This window comes from Penicillium argentinense, assembly GCF_028826775.1.
Source record: "Penicillium argentinense strain IBT 30761 chromosome Unknown utg000005l_segment0_segment0, whole genome shotgun sequence".
Taxonomy (NCBI): Eukaryota; Fungi; Ascomycota; class Eurotiomycetes; order Eurotiales; family Aspergillaceae; genus Penicillium; species Penicillium argentinense.
This window is the reverse complement of record NW_026622664.1, coordinates 2,591,903-2,608,952: the sequence shown is the minus strand read 5'-3', so window position 1 is coordinate 2,608,952 and position 17,050 is coordinate 2,591,903. Positions and strand designations below refer to the sequence as shown.

At 50.1% G+C, this 17,050-nt stretch overlaps 6 protein-coding genes across 6 annotated transcripts; 2 read left to right on the top strand and 4 right to left on the bottom strand.

Annotated features, from left to right (window-relative positions):
• Window positions 1-2,084: 2,084 nt before the first annotated feature.
• N7532_005774 (uncharacterized protein) lies at window positions 2,085-3,836 on the bottom strand (the record flags this gene model as incomplete). The annotated part of the gene is made up of 5 exons (XM_056618268.1): window positions 2,085-2,113; window positions 2,179-2,931; window positions 2,991-3,143; window positions 3,206-3,351; window positions 3,406-3,836. 5 exons carry the CDS (start codon window positions 3,834-3,836, stop codon window positions 2,085-2,087), a joined length of 1,512 nt encoding a protein of 503 aa, XP_056474427.1.
• A 1,834-nt stretch (window positions 3,837-5,670) lies between these two features.
• On the top strand, window positions 5,671-6,167 carry N7532_005773 (uncharacterized protein; the record flags this gene model as incomplete). The annotated part of the gene is made up of 2 exons (XM_056618267.1): window positions 5,671-5,879; window positions 5,939-6,167. Coding segments are annotated over 2 exons (438 nt in total), but the record flags the coding sequence as incomplete, so codon positions are not given.
• A 394-nt stretch (window positions 6,168-6,561) lies between these two features.
• Window positions 6,562-7,336, bottom strand: N7532_005772 (uncharacterized protein; the record flags this gene model as incomplete). The annotated part of the gene is made up of 2 exons (XM_056618266.1): window positions 6,562-7,020; window positions 7,079-7,336. The coding sequence occupies 2 exons, from the start codon at window positions 7,334-7,336 to the stop codon at window positions 6,562-6,564; spliced, it is 717 nt and encodes a 238-aa protein (XP_056474425.1).
• Window positions 7,337-7,791: 455 nt separating this feature from the next.
• On the top strand, window positions 7,792-11,795 carry N7532_005771 (Zn(II)2Cys6 transcription factor domain-containing protein; the record flags this gene model as incomplete). Its single annotated transcript, XM_056618265.1, has 8 exons — window positions 7,792-7,865; window positions 7,963-8,045; window positions 8,123-8,465; window positions 8,554-8,746; window positions 10,419-10,476; window positions 10,546-10,939; window positions 10,960-11,142; window positions 11,198-11,795. 8 exons carry the CDS (start codon window positions 7,792-7,794, stop codon window positions 11,793-11,795), a joined length of 1,926 nt encoding a protein of 641 aa, XP_056474424.1.
• A 729-nt stretch (window positions 11,796-12,524) lies between these two features.
• On the bottom strand, window positions 12,525-14,091 carry N7532_005770 (putative ethanolamine kinase; the record flags this gene model as incomplete). Its single annotated transcript, XM_056618264.1, has 5 exons — window positions 12,525-12,699; window positions 12,757-13,100; window positions 13,156-13,601; window positions 13,696-13,807; window positions 13,915-14,091. The coding sequence occupies 5 exons, from the start codon at window positions 14,089-14,091 to the stop codon at window positions 12,525-12,527; spliced, it is 1,254 nt and encodes a 417-aa protein (XP_056474423.1).
• Window positions 14,092-15,680: 1,589 nt separating this feature from the next.
• N7532_005769 (cysteine and histidine-rich domain-containing protein) lies at window positions 15,681-16,859 on the bottom strand (the record flags this gene model as incomplete). The annotated part of the gene is made up of 3 exons (XM_056618263.1): window positions 15,681-15,993; window positions 16,090-16,606; window positions 16,754-16,859. The coding sequence occupies 3 exons, from the start codon at window positions 16,857-16,859 to the stop codon at window positions 15,681-15,683; spliced, it is 936 nt and encodes a 311-aa protein (XP_056474422.1).
• Window positions 16,860-17,050: the final 191 nt, after the last annotated feature.

Genomic DNA, 17,050 nt, shown 5'->3' with positions numbered 1-17,050 from the left:
GCGTAGAAGCATGGAAAAATATTCGTGTCTTGCTTGCAGATGCTGAGTCCCGATAACTATGAGGCATTCGTCCGAGCAGGTCACCTGATTGTGGTCTTTATCGAGTCACCAGTCCTTCTTGCATTAGGCACTGATAGTATCGACACCTCAGGCCAGATCGATACAACAATCGCAGGGGATTCTTCTCCAGCTGATTTTCCAAGAGCTGTTTCTTTCTTGCACACTGTACTTTTCTCTCTGTGTACTACACTCTTACCAAATGGTTCATTAAGCGCCTCCATATGGGGTTTTATATTTCTCATATTGCGAGAAAGACTCACTGGGCTTTTCTTGGTCGTATTTCAGCATATCCTACGTTGGGGTAAATGTAGCCTTCTTCTATTGCGTTGAGTCTGTGGTATCATACCACCAAGACAAGGTAAATTTCGACGATAAAGTATACACCGACATGCTAACCATACATGAGAGGGTGATTCTCACCTGCTGTCACCCTAGTTCTCACCTAGTCTATTGCGCACTCACCCTTTCTGACCTCAGTCGCGCGACGCTAGAGCAGCGAGTTCCTATATTCCTGTACCGGGTAGAACTGAGAAATTAGCTTAGATTGGCAAAGGAAGCTCGGCTAGTCTATAGTTAATAGTCGGGTGGGTGCTACCAGCGTGAGAATAGGGTGAGAATAGGGTGAGACCTCGTAGCAAAGTGGTGAAAAGAGAGGGCACCCACCGAGTGCTGAAACCCATCATCCACGATTTCGTTCGCACCACACGTTTAATTCTTTACCACAAGTTTATTGATTGAATTAGTACAGTATCCTTTGGAGTAGTGGGTTGTGGACGCACCTCGAATTTGCCTTGGATTGATGATTAGTCGACGCCTGAATTGGCCGCAGAAAGGGGGTTCAATACCTGGTCAGTTTTTGAGGATCTATTCTTCACCCCGATTACTCGGTTGCCAAATGTCGTGTGAAGCTCTTCGATGAAAACCCATTCATTCCTTACATTTGCAGAAATAATGATCAGGACTGTGAAACTGCCAACTACAGTAGATTGCTTGCAGCATACCCAGGTTGTACTCCGTCTGAGATGCCGGAAAGACACCCTTTGGAATTATTTGATTAGAAGATTGTAATTCGTCCAGAGCCAGTTATCATTTGAGAAAATGGATTATTCAGAGCGCCCATTTACCTAGAGCAATTGAAATTTGCATGGAAGATTTTCCTCGCCATCTCAAACTTCGGCCAGGACAGATCATGATTTTTTCAGCAGGAAAACGAGTTACGATATGGATTGTCGATATGGATTGTGACCCGCTTCAGAGATCAGTAAGACAATACAAAACAACTATCTGACAGGTCATTACATACAAGACGTTATTTATACTAGTAATTGTATTAAAAATGGTGTGGCGGTGCAACGTACCGTACTGTACGCATTCTGTAAAGATATGTACCATGAGCATCGGAGAGTGAGCTGTATTCTTCTGGAATTAACCAATGGGTAGGGCCGAAAAAAAGTAATCAACAACATGCGAGGTATTTAAAGCATTTGTGTATTGCTAAGAACCTGCCTGGCGTACATCATCGCTTTTGAGGTTCCTTGTTTCGATTCCCTAGCTTTGGTCGGCACGGTAATGTTTCGCAGTCCTGATGCAATGGCATCTGTGGAGTGTGCGTAGAACAATTACCTACTTTTATTATAAAACTTCATTCTAACTGATAAGCTACTCTGGATTTAGCCACGAAAGTGCGCATGGACAGCACGAGTAGCGGAGGTCATATCCCAATCCGCACAGAAAATATTTGTTGAAATGAATGTTCTAGCCCGGGTCTACTCCAAACAAAAGTTCCCGAGAACAAAGCCTGCAATTGATATCCATGTTATTCTTTATATTAGGATCTCTCTATGCGCCATTTCTAGAACCCTGCCTTTAGACGTTGCGCTTCTGTAAAATAACGTACGGAGTGGACGTTTTCGGCGTGATGTTTGAGTGCTACAGGTCCACCAAAAGCAAGTCCGCAAAATCTATCAGGACATTCTATAGGCTCGTCCCGATTAAACCCACGAATGTGTTTCTCAAAATGCTCCCTAGCTTTGCGCGAAGAGGCGAAATAGCACTGGTAATTTGGCTCAAAGACGCAGAAGAGGCAATGTCTATTTGTCAAAGAGATTGGACACTTACGGGGCTCCGGCGAAGGGGAGAAGTCCTTCCGTAATGATTCTTCTGGTGAGACGTGGCTAACAGCCATGTTGCGTAGCTTGGCCTCTTGGATTGGTCTTTCTGATGGAACACTTTCGATTTGGCCGAGCCGAATCAGAGCACCAACCAATGTAATTCGTCGAGTCGTATCCTCGCGCCCAGAAAATTCTTGACATGGTATTTGCATCAATTCTGCCACTCGGCGGCGTTCTTTGAGGCGGTTAACAATTCTTTCTGGTTCATAAACATCCTGTTTAATATCCAGGAGCGATGGGTCAAGCTGCCTATTGATTTCCAATGTATCAATGGTAGCAAAGAACTTTTCGCGAGCACCAGTGAAATTGGATTCTTGAAGTTTCGTCTTCGCTGCTCTCAGAGTGGTATTCGCTTTCATTTTCAGCTCGCCAATCTTTGTTCCTTCGGCATTTTTTATGGATCCGTAGAGCTCCTTAGCTTCCATGGCAAGTGAATCACGCATTTGCGGTAGGCGCTTTATGCCAGAGTCATCTGAAAACGTTTTCCTTTCAGCTTCAGGCAGGTCGTCGTATCTGGAGGGAGCCCCTGGGTCGATATATCGGCTTTGGTGGTTAAAAATGTTCATTAATGCATCCTCAGAAGGTAAGCCAAGGAATGCAGCTTGAACATGGCTTTGAACCCGCTGATTCATGTATTTCTGAAATGTGCTGGCGTAGGCGTGGCCCATCACCTGTTGGAGCAAGGGGAGAGATGCGGTTTCTGGATAGATATGATACGTCAGCTTTCAGAATCTGTCTTAACCACTGAGCATGACTTACTGTCGACGGCCTCGCCAGTACCACGCCGAAGGTCGTACGGTTTCATGGCTCGAATCATTCCCACGGCCAAGCTTAACCGCTGAAGGAAATATAAATACGTGTGATACTTCAAGGGTTTGATGTCATCGGTAGTCATCCCGGAAGAGGTCGAAACTGGTTGCCGGCAAATGGGCACGTTGAGAAGTTTTTGTTTGAATCTTATATCAACGACCGACGTGGAAGGGCTACACGAGTTCTGAAGATGTCCTCAACCGACCTGATGTGATCCGAATCAAAGGCGTCATCAAGGATTGCTAGTGCAAGAACGAGACTTATGACGTCGAAGATTGATTCCTTCACTTCGGATATCAGAAATATTTTTCTTCAGGGTGTGGTCAGCTCAAATGACGTTGAGTAGAGTATCCATGCATCTCACCTTTTTGGTCTACTATGATGGCCCTTGGTATGTTTCAAATCGATTTCTATCACAAGATGGTCACGTTCTCCAGTTGGGTTAGGTAGCAGAATCAAGCTGATTTGCCCGTAACAAAGAGTTTTCAGATCCTCGTGCCTTAGGTCCCATTCATCTTCGGGTGGTCTGTCACCATCATCAGCATTGCCGAAGAAATGCTGGATGTTAGTTTTCTCGTTCCTTTCGACATAGACCAGAGCTCCTGGTCGACTAGCGGTATATGCCGACACCAGAAGGATAAATGCGAGTTGTATGATCTGTCTACCATCAGGATAGGGTGTTTTGTCTTTTGTCCAAAGGTGGTGGAGGACAATGTATAGGTCGTCAACATTCATAACCGGCTTCTCTCCAACGGACATGTCAAGATTGTAGCGCGCAACCAGGTTCTCTTTCATGTACTGTCAGATTTTGCTATAGTAAGAAGAAAGACGGAAGCATCACGTGAAGGCAAAATGAACTCACGTCATTGATATCCTGGCTGCATTTTGCATGAAGGCTACGGCCAACTGCTTTGCGATATAGCTGGCACCATTGTCCCCAAAGCTCATGCAAACTGCTGAACTTCCTTATTTTTGAGTTATCAAGTATCCACTCCAGAAATATCATAATGTCTTCTTTCCGCGCTGAAACGAGAAAGCGCAGAGGATCTTTTCCCAAGTAATCGCAGTGCCTGGGGCGATTAGCTTCGAAGGATTCACGATTAGAGTGTAGTGTTACCTGATCCATCGCCTTTTGATATGGTCAATATTGTTTTTGGTTGAAACGGCATGTCGTTTTTGGATGATGCCTTTCTGCAATTGCTGACGGCGTCGCCGGTAGTACTCGGGACTAGGCCTTTTGGCCCTTTTGGTGGCAGGAGATTCAAGGATTGACATAACTGGGGATATCGTCCGCAAGAAGCAAACGAGGAAGCCAAAGATGGAAACAAAAGAAGGCTTCAGATATTGTGATGACAATGGTGGCAAAACTAATAGGATGATTGGAGATAAAGGGGACCAAAGAGGAAGATTAAAGTTGCATAAATCAAACACAACAAGAAAACAAAAGCGAACAACCGAGCCAAAGGCAAAGAGACATGATAATTGAAAGAGAATGCTTTGAATGAATATCTCTGAAAAGAAATACGGGCAGATGGGAGCAAGGACTATTTATGTATCGCTCCAAAGCTTGAGGTGGCTCGAACACCTGGCAAAGTCATCCCTTTATTTTTGTACAAGCGGCTACAAGCGGACGACAGAGAATAGGAACTGATGACTTGCCGGATCGTCTACCCAGAGCACCCTGAGTAGGGTGGATCTGATCCCGGAGTAGCCATGAGTGCTCAGGGAGCGCTCAGGGAGTACTCAGGGAGTGCTCAGGGAGCAATCCGGGAGCAATCCGGGAGCAATCCGGGAGCAAGCGATAAGATTAGTTTGATTGCAATCACGTGCTGTTTCGATGACTAAGATCTTGGTAAAACGAACACTTAAACTGGCGTCGAATGTAGCCATTTTTGGCGCTCAATTTACCGTCACTTAGTGTTGTGGTGTAAAATCGAAGATACTCAAGGTGCAACTACACCAAAATGTTTTTGAAAGGGTCTCTTGGACATTATGTGAGCTCCCACGCTCCTGGTGCCAGTTCCTCACATGACCGGGCAGGGGCTTTTGTCGCTGCGGAAGTAACCTAAAAATAAGGCTGGACATGTCGAGGGCTGGACGCCTAACCCAAACACCGGATCTGGACACAGATCAGTGACTCGGGTCTTAGATTGTAGTGTAAATACGAAGCTAATTATTACTGACTTCGAGATCAACAGTGAAAAAGCCGGTTTGAGCTATTCTTCAGTTGGGGATTCTTCACAGCCCCGTCAGTCCCATTGGGGTTTCATGAGGCGTCCGGTAAAGGCGTCCAAACTTGTTTCAACAGCCTGACATTCCACGAGTGTCGTGCGCTGCAATTTGCTGATCTAGGTCATTGAATCAATCTTTCAATGTAACGCCTAATATAGGGCCCTCTTGGAGGGACAACTTGCTCCTATGGTTCATTATTGCCAAGGAATGAAGACGACGACGATTGCTCTAAAGTTGACGATCCAGCTAGATTCCGCCTTATAAGAAGCCTTTGGATAATTCGCAAAAAGTTACACTATTTACAACCCTTCAATAATCAATCCTCAAGATTCAGTTCTCTACCCAGCAATTTTTCGACATTCTAAGAACACCAGAACTTTTGAAAAAACCAACAAAAATGAAGACTACCAGCATCTTCACTGCCCTCATGGGTATTACAGCCGCCGTTGCAGCCGGTCCCAATGACTTCAAGCGCGACCTGCAGGCTCTGAAGCTCACAAAGCTAAACGCTGGTCTTTATGACCAACACCTTCCCTCTACTCGCATTGTCAACTTTGATTTGAACGATCCCAACAGCAGCATTGACACTACTTGCTCTGCTGCCTGGTATGTTAAAAGGAATATTTGTCTCGATGTGAAAGAGCCGTATACTCATTATCTAATAGGTCGACCGGCATGGCCGCTTCCTACAAGTTCAACTGCACCAACCCCAAGTATCAGGTCAACTTCCCGTCACTCTACGACATCAAAGACATGAAATTGAACGTGTCTATCACTGGCTCCAAGGCTTTTGGACTCGGTGAAGTCAATGGTGATAAGTGGAATTGTGAGAAGACTGGGGCTGAATATCCCTCAGAGACCTGCGAATGGGATGGAGTTTATGAGATCCCCTTGGTGCTCGCTTAGTCTTGATAATAGCGTATAGACTGAGACAGAACGGAGAAAGATTGTTCAAGTATGAGAAACTTACAATTTCATGTGATGTTCAAATTACGAGAAACTATGCGTCTCCTGTCCAATGCGAAAATTGTTGGTGCTGGCGATCTTCGATTGATGCTTGAGGCAGCACAGCGCCTGTGTAGCCTAACTAACTTAACAAGTGTAGTGTGGAGACCCCCTCCCCTACGCTGCTCCTTACCAAACGCAACTGTATCGCGACTAAGGAATCCGCCATCATTCATGTTCTTGTTAAAAGCACTCACGAGCTCCTCGTCGGAAAGATTATGGGCATTTCGTGCAAAGTCTGCCTCCGTTTTCTGTCCGATATCCGTCGATCCCTCGAGGTACATTAGACCTCCCCCTCGAACAAAACGTCTCCGATGGGGACCCATGCTGTAAGACTGGGGGGAGGGCCGGCTCGCAGGTACATCTGGTCGAAGTGGACGGGTGTGAGCTCGCTACTGGGAACAAATGCGCGGAGCATGGTCCGCTGAAGCATCTGTGGTTTTTCCCAGCCCTTGAAGCGGGTGATGAAATCGCGTAGCACTTGGTTGGCGCAGAGGTCGAGGTAGAACGGGGCTTCGTGTGCGGAGATCATAAGTTCGAGATATTTCTCGCTCTCGGTGTCGTTTTTCAATCCGAAGAGGCGACGCAGGTTTCCGGGTGGGAGATACTTTCGGCTATCTTTGTGGGAGAAGATGCCGTCGACGGGTGCGGTGCCCTCTTTTAGAAGGCCGCTTGGGGCCATGTAATTGAAGTAAGCTTCGCGGCATTTGAGGGAGGCTTCTTTGGAGATGCATCTTTTGGCCTAGAGGAGAAAGTTGTCAGTGCTCTCCGGTTGAAAATAAGAAAATGATCAGGCGTACAAAGAGATAACCATCTCGCTCAAATCTTTCGTGCATAATCTCCAGAGGAGTGCCGATAGAAGTCGGTTGGAGGTAGCCGACAGTTCCAGGCTCCATAGGTCCAAAATCGGACTCTAGGTCGAGAGTATCTGGATCCGTAGGGTAATAAGTGCCATATGTATCGTCCGGTGCAGGTTTCAAGCTGGCTGGTGAGGCTTTCCCCGCGGGTAGTCTGGCAGACACTTGAGACGTTGGTGCCTCAAGACGACTGGGAGCCATGATCAAGTGCAAGGAGGGTGGCGCGAATACTCGAGGCTCAATACCTCAAGGTCCTCTACGGCAGACAGATGGTTGCTGACCGAGCTGGGCGCTAGCAGTGCTATATAGCAACGGTGGTCACATTGTGCTGAGACGAATCTCTAAAGACCCAGCATATAATGAGTCGATATCCGGTCTTCCCATTTCCCTCCACAATTTACATGCTCGTCATCGGATAATTCGTCTATCTCCAGGCATTTCAAGTGATGTTCATCGTCATCAATTATAACCGTCTACAACCATCTGCAGCCAAGCCTCCCGCACGCTTTCTCGAGGCGGGGAAGAGACAATCTACAGCCTTCTATAGCCTTGGCTACTTTGCAACGAACGAATTCGATGCATCATTCCAATCAGCTTGGCACTATTACTCTTCCTTGGTCTGTCCAAATGCATGGCCTTTGGAGAGGACGCTCAGAATGACTAAGGGTGCCGGTCTGCGACTATACCGGGCCTGCGTGCGGTGTCGCTCTCGAAAAACGCGATGTGATTTGTAAGTTCCTCACCCCGTTTCACCATTACCGGTCCTCCTCCCGGATTACCCTCGGAGATTGTGGTCCTCTGACAAATCCCGCTTGTTGTGCGCTTAGACACAGTACTGGAGACCCCGGCAAGCCCCCCTGTCTCAAGTGCTCGCGTGAAGGCGCTGACTGCGTCCTCGCCGGCTCCCGGCGTGGGGGCGATTATTCTCGATTTCGGCAATCAAGGAAGATATCTATCCATGAGACACATACACAACCCGAAATACAGCCGGCAAGGGCAAGGGCAAACCATCCCCAACCCAATATACCTACCGCATCACTGGGAATACTACTCATGGCGACCTCTCTGCTCACAGTAATCTCCAGAATCCATCTGATGCACTGTTAATATTGGCCCATGCGGCAGGGGAGCCTGACGATCAACCATTGCCCGGGGGACAAATGGCTCGCAGGCCCCGCAAACAAGGAGGTCGGCAGCTGCTCGCTTCAGACAACATGGTTCTTTGGGACGAAAGCATCGCAGTGGCACCAATTACGAAACGCTCGCCGGCAAGAGCGATTGGGCAGAGCAAGAGACTGTACCTCTCTATCCGCCTCTACAAGATAGCATCGTAACCATCTACCTTCTTAAAGCTCTTCTGGATCTGTGAGGACTTTCTATCGGCCTAGCTTCGCACGACCGTACTAACAGCTATAAAGTTATCACGCGAATTACCATCAATTTTTCCCAATCGTCCCAACAAGCATACTGGACCCTACGAACATTTGCGAAGCCCTTAAAAGCAAATCATTCCTAATCACAGCAGTCCTAGTTATCGCCTTGAAAGACGACATGAACCTATCCAGCACCCACAAGGCAATATGGGACTACTTCCGCCAAAGAATCCTCGACGTAGTCCTCGGAGCAACCAATACCCGCCATGTTGGCTGCGTAGACGGCCTATTAACGTATTCGGTAAGCGAGTCAACCATGTAAGCGAGTCGGCCACATACGCGTTTTTGGCCTCGGTCGAAAACCTCACTCAATTCAACCACCAACCATGCCTCCAAAAGCGCGTCAAAAGTCAAGAAATTTAACTGAGCAAGAAGGAAGAATCTTACTTGATATTTGAGTTTTAAAAAAGCACGAAATTTCGAACATTCTGAAGCAGCACGTACTTATGATGTACCTCGCTCTACTCTTCAAGACCGATTACGTGGAAAGACATTTCGCAATGAATCACGCGCCAACTCCCATAAAATGAGTCAAAATGAAGAGGAATCGCTTGTACGATGGATCCTATCACTTATTAAACGTGGAGCACCTCCCCGACCGTCACATATACGAGAAATGGCCAATATTCTTCTTACTGCGCGAAATACCACACCTATTCAAACAGTAGGAGAGAATGGGGTATACAACTTCATCCAACGACAAGATGAACTAAAGACATGCTTCTCTCGACGATATGGCTATCGACGTGCTCAATGTGAGGACCCTAAAGTTATAAAGGATTTTGGTTTAATCGCGTACAAATTACCATAATGCAGCATGGGACCAGATATGCAGTGAGAATAGTATTATTCCTATCTGTATGCCTGCTCATTCTTCGCATCTACTGAAACCTCTGGATGTTGGCTGTTTTACACCATTAAAGCGTGCATACGGACACCTAGTGGAGAAGAGAATGCGCCTTGGGATTAATCATATCGACAAGCTTGACTTTCTTGAAGCTTTCCCTCAGGGGCGTACAGAGATTTATACTACTAGCAATATCTGCAGTGGTTTCTCTGCTACTGGGCTAGTTCCATATAACCCAGAGAGGGTGCTTAGCCAGCTTAATATTCAGCTGAATACGCCAACACCACCAGGCAGTCGGTCAACCAATCAGTACCTAAGACACCCTATACCACCAGGCAGCTCGAGAAGCAGGCATCTATAGTGAAAAGAAAGCTTCAGAGGCGCGTACAGGAAGGCTCCCAAAGTCCTACCTCTTAATTAGAGGTTCGATTGGACAAAATCATTAAAAGCAATGAAATTGCTTTAAATGAGGCAGTTCTTATGCGTCAAGAAATTCGCGATTTACGAGCTGTACATGAGAAACAGCTTCAAAAGCGGAAGAAGTCTACTAGGCAGCTTACTGATGCAGAGGGTTTTTCTATTCAGGAGGGCCAGGAACGATTTGTAGAGGAGAATCAGGTTTTTGAAGCTCAAGATACTGTGACTAGGGATCCAGGGCTTCCTGCAGTTGGACTACGCGTACGCGCGCCACCGCAGTGTTCTAATTGTCATATTCGGGGGGATACTAGGGTTAGGTGTCCTAATCCGCCCCTAATCCGCCTAGTAATTAGTTTTATTTAGAAATGCAATTGTTTTGTTGGTAAAAAGGTGCTTGAATCTCACCTAGTCGTGGAAATCGGGTGGAGGTGGCCGACTCGCTTACATGGCCGACTCGCTTACCGAATACGTTACTCCTGGGTGAAATTAAATCTCGTCAACTATGGCCAGATGGATGATGGTGGAGGCGAAGCTGCCTGGTCAATACTCGGCCTCGCAGTGCGACTGGCTTATCGACTTCGTCTAGAAGATAGTTCTTTCCGGGGCGATGATATCGAGCTGGATCCAAGTGCCCAGCGGAATCGGTTAACATGGACCTGTGCGTGAACGTTCACGCCATATCTAATCAGACTTAAAATACTAACAGAACCCAGTCACCTATCTCTCCGACCGCCAAATATCCATCCGAATGGGTCAAGCCTTCTGGTGTCGTGGCCCCGGTCTATCAGCAAGGTTCACGGTAGAAGACTTCCCCTCCCTACAATCACAAGGAACGAATGAAGAGGACCTAGCATCCTGGATCCAGGCACAGGTGGAACTAACGACACTCTTCGGAAACGCCCACGACATCCTCTTCGCATCCAAGGCTCGGACGGTCGAATTGATCACGAGAGGCGACTATGTAAAATACATCGACGACACGACCAGGGCCTTGTCCGCCTGGAAGCATGCGTGGAGATCAATTGTTGTTTCAAAACATTTGCTAAGCTGTCTTACCCTCATGCACGACTATCTCCGTCTCTACGTCAACGCATTCGCTTTCAGGCAGTGCTAAACCGCGCTTCCAGACTTACGGCCGAAGATAATAGGATTGAGGCGCGGACGCTTGACTTACCGAATTCAGCGATGGCTAGTGCTGATGCACGGCATATCTATGATGCGCTTGTTGCTGCCGAGACTTTATTGAGGGTATTCATCGAGGACTTTGATGCAGAGAAGCATCTTCGCTATATGCCCGCGCGCTTCTATCTGTACGCCACGCCTTCACCAATAACCGAAGTATCAAAACTAACACAAAGGAACTAGATACGAAATCCATTCCTCCGTCTTCCTCTACAAAGTGCACGCCTCAGGCGCAATCCCAACAGGCCGCTATCCTCAAACCACCTCCCTAATAGCCCGTTTCATCACACACCTAACAACCATCTCCTCCGACGAAAAGCACCTCTCAACCCGCTACGCCCGCCTCCTGCACAGACTGTGGTTCCGACCGGAGCAACCCGCCCCGGAGTGCAGCAACGACGCAAGTGGCAGTGGACTTGGGGCCGCCGATCCAAGTTACCACACCCACGCTTCCCTGGCGTCTTACCAACATCCCGGGTCCACACTCGCATCCATCCACCTCAGCCTCATACACGGTCCAACGGTTCCGGCTGGAAGCAATGACGGTGGGGCGGGAATACTAGATGAGCTCAGTCTCGAGCCGTTTGATTGCATGGAGACGATGGATGGGTTCTTTGCGATGCCGCCTGTTTTTCCATATGATTTGTCTGTGTTTTTCAATGGGAAGATGTCGGAGGGGGATGCGGTATTTAGCCGGGTCGATCAGGAGACCGGAGCCGGCATTTTGGTTGCCAACTGGACTGGCGACGTCAATCGATCGGCTTGGGACCTGTCGTTTTGAGACCAGGTGCGCATAGTGGTGGGTTCTTGGAATGGCGCCGGTCCTGCGGGGTTGTCTGCAGTGCATCACATCGTGCAGGGCGGCGCCAAGAGCGAATAAATATAAAGACTACAGCGAAAACAAGAATCACAAGTAAAGAAGGAAGGACCATCATATTAGTAAGATTATAAATAACGATTCGCTATCGATAGCCAACAATTCCTAAATCGGGATAAACTGGACATATCCACCAAAACCTATGTGCAAAAGAAAGGGACAGAAACAAAAACAAACACCAGATTCTTAATCCAACTCCGTCGTTGAAGACAAATCATGACGTCGAAAAGACCAGACGAGCAAGTCACAACAAATGCCTCAGTTCCAGCACTGCACGTGGTGCCCTCCACGCAGTCATAGGCTCCACGCCGAACCGGCAACGTGCCAGCTATCCACGTTCCCAGCAGAAATCCAAGGGTGGCCCAGCGGCAAAAAGCCGTGCGCGGCTGTCCCGAGTCTTGTATGCAGGTCATGATGAGAAAAGGCGCCAGTGAAGAAAATGAGGCAAAGTGGGGGGTGGATCGAGGTGTGGAACCGGGTGCAGGACCGCCGTTCAAGCCTGTCGCGAAAGCTGATGCGAATGCAAACCCGCGAATGCGGTGGTGGGGAGGAGGGGGTAAGGAGGAAGGACCGTAGAGTAGGTCGAGGGGCGTTGTCAGAGGCCTCTAAAAATTTAGGCTAGCACTTTTTTTTTCATGCCTCCAGCGCCCAGCGCTGTTCACGGAGGGGCATTTCGTCGCCGGCCTTCTTGCGGCTGCCGTCAATCTCGCGCTTCCAGGCCCAGTACTCGCCCAGTCGGAGTTCGGCGTAGCTAGCGTAGTCGAAGTCGATTTGGGAGATTTGGGCTTGGATGAGGGCCCAGACACCCCTGTGGAGTGACGTTAGCATATTTCCTGAGATTGGTCAAATTCGGATAGATGTTTACCAGTAGAAGCCGGGAATACCGCGGAACCGATCCACATCCTGATACAATCGGTCGACGATCTCCGCCTGGGAGGACTCGTCGAGGCCGCGGTGCTGGCAGTAGCTCTTGGTGTACTCGGTCAGGAACTGACGGCGCACCGATTGGGTGGGGGTCAAGCTGTAGTCGCAATCGTAGCCGATCCACTCGGCCAAGTGGTTGGCAATGTCGAAGGCGGCCGGAGCGGGCACGGCGTACTCGTAGTCAATGAAGTTGACTGCGGTGACGTCGTCCTCGGGCTTGGAGCCATCTTCTCTTGGGAGGACAATCACATTCGCGCACAGGAGGTCGCAGTGCGAGAACACAAGCTGATAGGCAGGGGGTGTCAGTGGATCCGAATTGACGTCGGAGGGGTTTACTTACGCCGTCTTCGCCAATGCCCACGCCGTCATCCAGCTGGGACACGACCCACTGCAACTCTTTCTGCAGGCTTAACCGCCGGGTGCGCTGCTCCGGTGTGGAAACGGGCAGGGCAAGAACCCATTTCTGAAGAACTGCCCACATGGAGGGGCCCCCGCGCCGCGGTTGGATAACCTCAAAGCCCTCTTCTTCCTTGGCGGATTCCGCCTCGGCGTGCGCGACAATCGAGGCCTCGTCGGAGGGTGTCGAGCTGGTGCCCTTGCTGGGGAGAACGGCGTGCCACTGGGCCAGGCGTCGGGCCACACCGCGGTAGATGGGAGGAGTCACCAGGTCCAAGTGTCCACAGGGCTTGCCGCGAATAAACCGGTAGAGGAGACCATTCTTGAAGCGGGCAAGAAGGGGAGGAGCGAGGCCGCGGCTGGCGAGAAGAGCGTGCGAGGTGGTTTCTCCTATAGTGGAAAGAAAACATTAATTTTAGCCATAATGTCCCACTGGATAAAAGTGTTGATAACCCAATTGACAGCCATAGGGAGGAAGTCGTACTTTCACGGTCAATCAGGATCTCTGTGCCATTTCCGTATGCGCGCATGAGCACCGCATCGTTGTCTACCTGCTCGTCGGTCAAGCCGGTCTTGCGATTGACAATTTTCAAGAGCTGCGGGGTCGGGGTCAGTCAAAACAATGTCGATATGACGCTGCACGACTCGGCGTCCAGGATGCGCTAGGAGGGGCAGCGCCGTGCGTGAGGGACAGAAGACGTACAGTATTGGTGATGCCGTCGGTGAATCGGACGAACTCGATCTTATTGCCGGGGCCCTCCCAGTCCGGGAAGAGGGTCAGGATGAGGCGAAGGGCGGTTGCTTGCGAGTCCGCGGGGCTGTATGAAAGGGGAATGTAGCGCAAGGCGGGCGCGACGCCGTTCGAGTCGTAGGAGCCCATGGTGGGAGGGATGAGGGAATAGGAGGTGGACGAGACAAAACAGGGGCGGGTGAGGGTTTAAGTGGTGGGAGCGTTGGGAGCTAACAATGTTAGTTTGGGAAATTTGAGACAGCGTGGGATTGCAGCCTCAGCAAATCTTTGGCGCCTGGCAGATTTGGACGGGAGATCTGCAGGGTCGACGAGGGACGAGGTGGAGGGGGTCGCGCAGGGCGGAGCATACCGAAGGCTTCAAATGGCGGACAGCACTAGCAGCACTGTGTAGAATGGGGCAAGTGGTCGCATGCAATCGCGCGGGCAGATGAGGAAGTTGGAGGAGGGGAAAAGAGTTCAGGGTCGCGGTCTCGTGCCTACGCTCCATGCTGGGACAAGCACAATGGAACATGGGGCCAATCTGGTCCCTTGGGGGGGCCCTTTGCGGGCGCATTTTTCCATGGATTTGCCACGGGAAGCCAGGCACCGTGTTTGAGGTACCAGTATTGTACACGTATTACTTCTACAAGTACATTTGCCTAGGATGATGTTCAAGGATCATAGGCACGGCTAATTAAGCATCATTTGTGCGACGCCATGCACCCTCGAAATCTCGCGATGAAACGGCTCGTGTTCACCGCTCCGCGAGGCAGAGACAAGCCAGACAAGCCTCCCGAGGTTTCTCTTTTGGGGCAAAGCCAGCACGGTCGGCTCCACTGGGGGGCCCTCACATGCGAGCCTGAGACAAGGGGTCACCTGGCCTCCACATGCCCTAACCATCAAAACCCTACTTTCCTCTTCGGGCGCGCGGCTGGCACTTCTTGGTCGGCGACCGGCATTTCAGATGATCCGGACCAGATTAGCTCTAGCGCTGGCGCCGAAATTTTGGTTTAAATAGCGGCCGGCCTCCCCGACGTTGCGTCTTTTTTTTTCTTCTTCATCATCAGTAGAGGTTTTACATTACCATGTAAAATTTTCAACTGGGGCTCCGTAAATACGGCTTGCTGAGGGTTATCCTGTGGCTTTTGCTCTATGGGTTTTCTTCCGTTCCCGGCTCCACAGACCAACGTGCGTCTCCCTTTTTCCCAAACATACTATGGCTGGGCTAGGGTTCCCTTTCGGGAGCTCCATGCGCTTCAGCTGTGGAGGGGACGTTACATACCATCTTTCCAATTCCAATTGTGTAGAGTTGTTCGGACGATGAGAATTGTCGATTCGGACAAGATCCTACACTTGTAATTTGCAAAGACGCTTATTCGCCTCGCATTTTCTGCTATCTGCTGCTATTTTGGCCTCATATGAGTGCTTAATATGGTGGTTCGGACAAATTCTGTCCGGCGGATTAGGTTCGGGCAGCTTGCCCAAGCATATCGCGCAGATTTGCTGTCAGATGTGGACTGACGGTCCACCTACAAAATTTCAAGTGTCGAGTTTATGAGCCTGAGGTTTTCGTCTGAAGCTCATGGGCAAAGCTTGCGCACAGAATTGATTATAGTGCACGATTGTCATTTTTCTCATTGGGTAGCTCTATAGCTATCTCGTCATCGCCATCACATCGTAAGCCATCATTGGCATTAACTGCAAACACATGCTTGTATGGTCTTTCTATTTACCATCTCTCATGCCCGTCCGGCGTTGCCAACCTGGATGCGCTGGCCAGACCACTTGTCATCGCTGCGCAAAACCGGCCAGCTAGTACCATCCGCCTTGACCAACGTGAGATCCAACTTCGTGCCCAGCACCTTGAAGCTCGACTGCTCCGGGTCAATTGGGGCAAAGAGGTTGTAGGTGTCTTGATAACGCTTGTTGTCGGAGGTAGGCAGGTCGAAGGTGATCGTGTTGGCGGACAAGTCGACGCGGGCGCGCTCCTTGTCGATCTTTTTCAAGTAGAGAGAGACATTCACAGAGGATGGGGTTTGGTAGAAGTCGCTCCTTCAGAGGACGCTCGGTGTCAGCCAGCTTCTATCTCAACTCATTCACATTTGCATGATCTGGTGAAGACGTAAACACTCGAGAGTTCGAACTTACCGGACGCTCTCAACCTTCTCCTCGCCCGGCGGCTTAGCCTTGCCGACAAACATGTGCTTAGTCTTCTCATTGCAGCCAGGAATCTTCAGGAACTCGTCGAATTCCAACACCCGGCGCTTGCAGCAAGACCAACCCTTGCTACCTTCGTGGAAGACTGGCTGGCCCGGGTGGTGCACACACTTCTCCTCCTCGCGCGCAATAGAACCATCATAAGACTTGCCACACCCTCTGCGACGGCAGGTCGCATTGGCGGGGATCTCCAGCTCGGGGTCATCGGAATCGGGCTCCTCAACTTGCGGCTTTGCGGGGGGTGTCGGAGGGGCAATAGCGGGGGAAACGGGAGGGCGTTCAGAGATGGCGGGCGCAGGAGCAGGCGCAGGCGCCGGAGGCTCCTCGACGACCTTGGGGGGTTCGGGAGCCGGTGTGTCGTCGATTTCAGAGTGCTTGCCCGTGGTGCATGGCGGGATCTCGAGGAATTCCTCAAAGGTCAAGACGCGGGGTTTGCAGCATTTCCATCCTAACAAAAAGTTCCGGTGAGCCTCGATCGCGATTGAGTTTGTCGGCGGTCGTTGAGGGACCGGACGATGGCGAGGACCATGTCGGAGGCAGAGATGTCAAGGACCGATGGGGAATAGTTCGCAGCACGCAAGGTACCTGGACCTACCTTTTTGCCCTTCGTGGAACACCGGCGGGCCCGGATGATACACGCAAGCTTCCTCCGGGTCGGAGAAGGTCTTCCCACAGCCCTTGTGAACGCACTTGCCAGCCATGGTGTGTAACGAGCAGCCCGCGGAGTATATCAGACAGTGCAGGGATGAGGGGGAAGGAGAGATTATATCGAGTCCGTGCGGGTTGCCCAACGGGGTTTAGCTGGCGAAGCTCGAAGGTTCCATCGAACGCGGAGAAGTTTCGCTGACCGCCGCGGATCTTCGCGTCACCTGCCTCACCCCCTGCGGTAGTA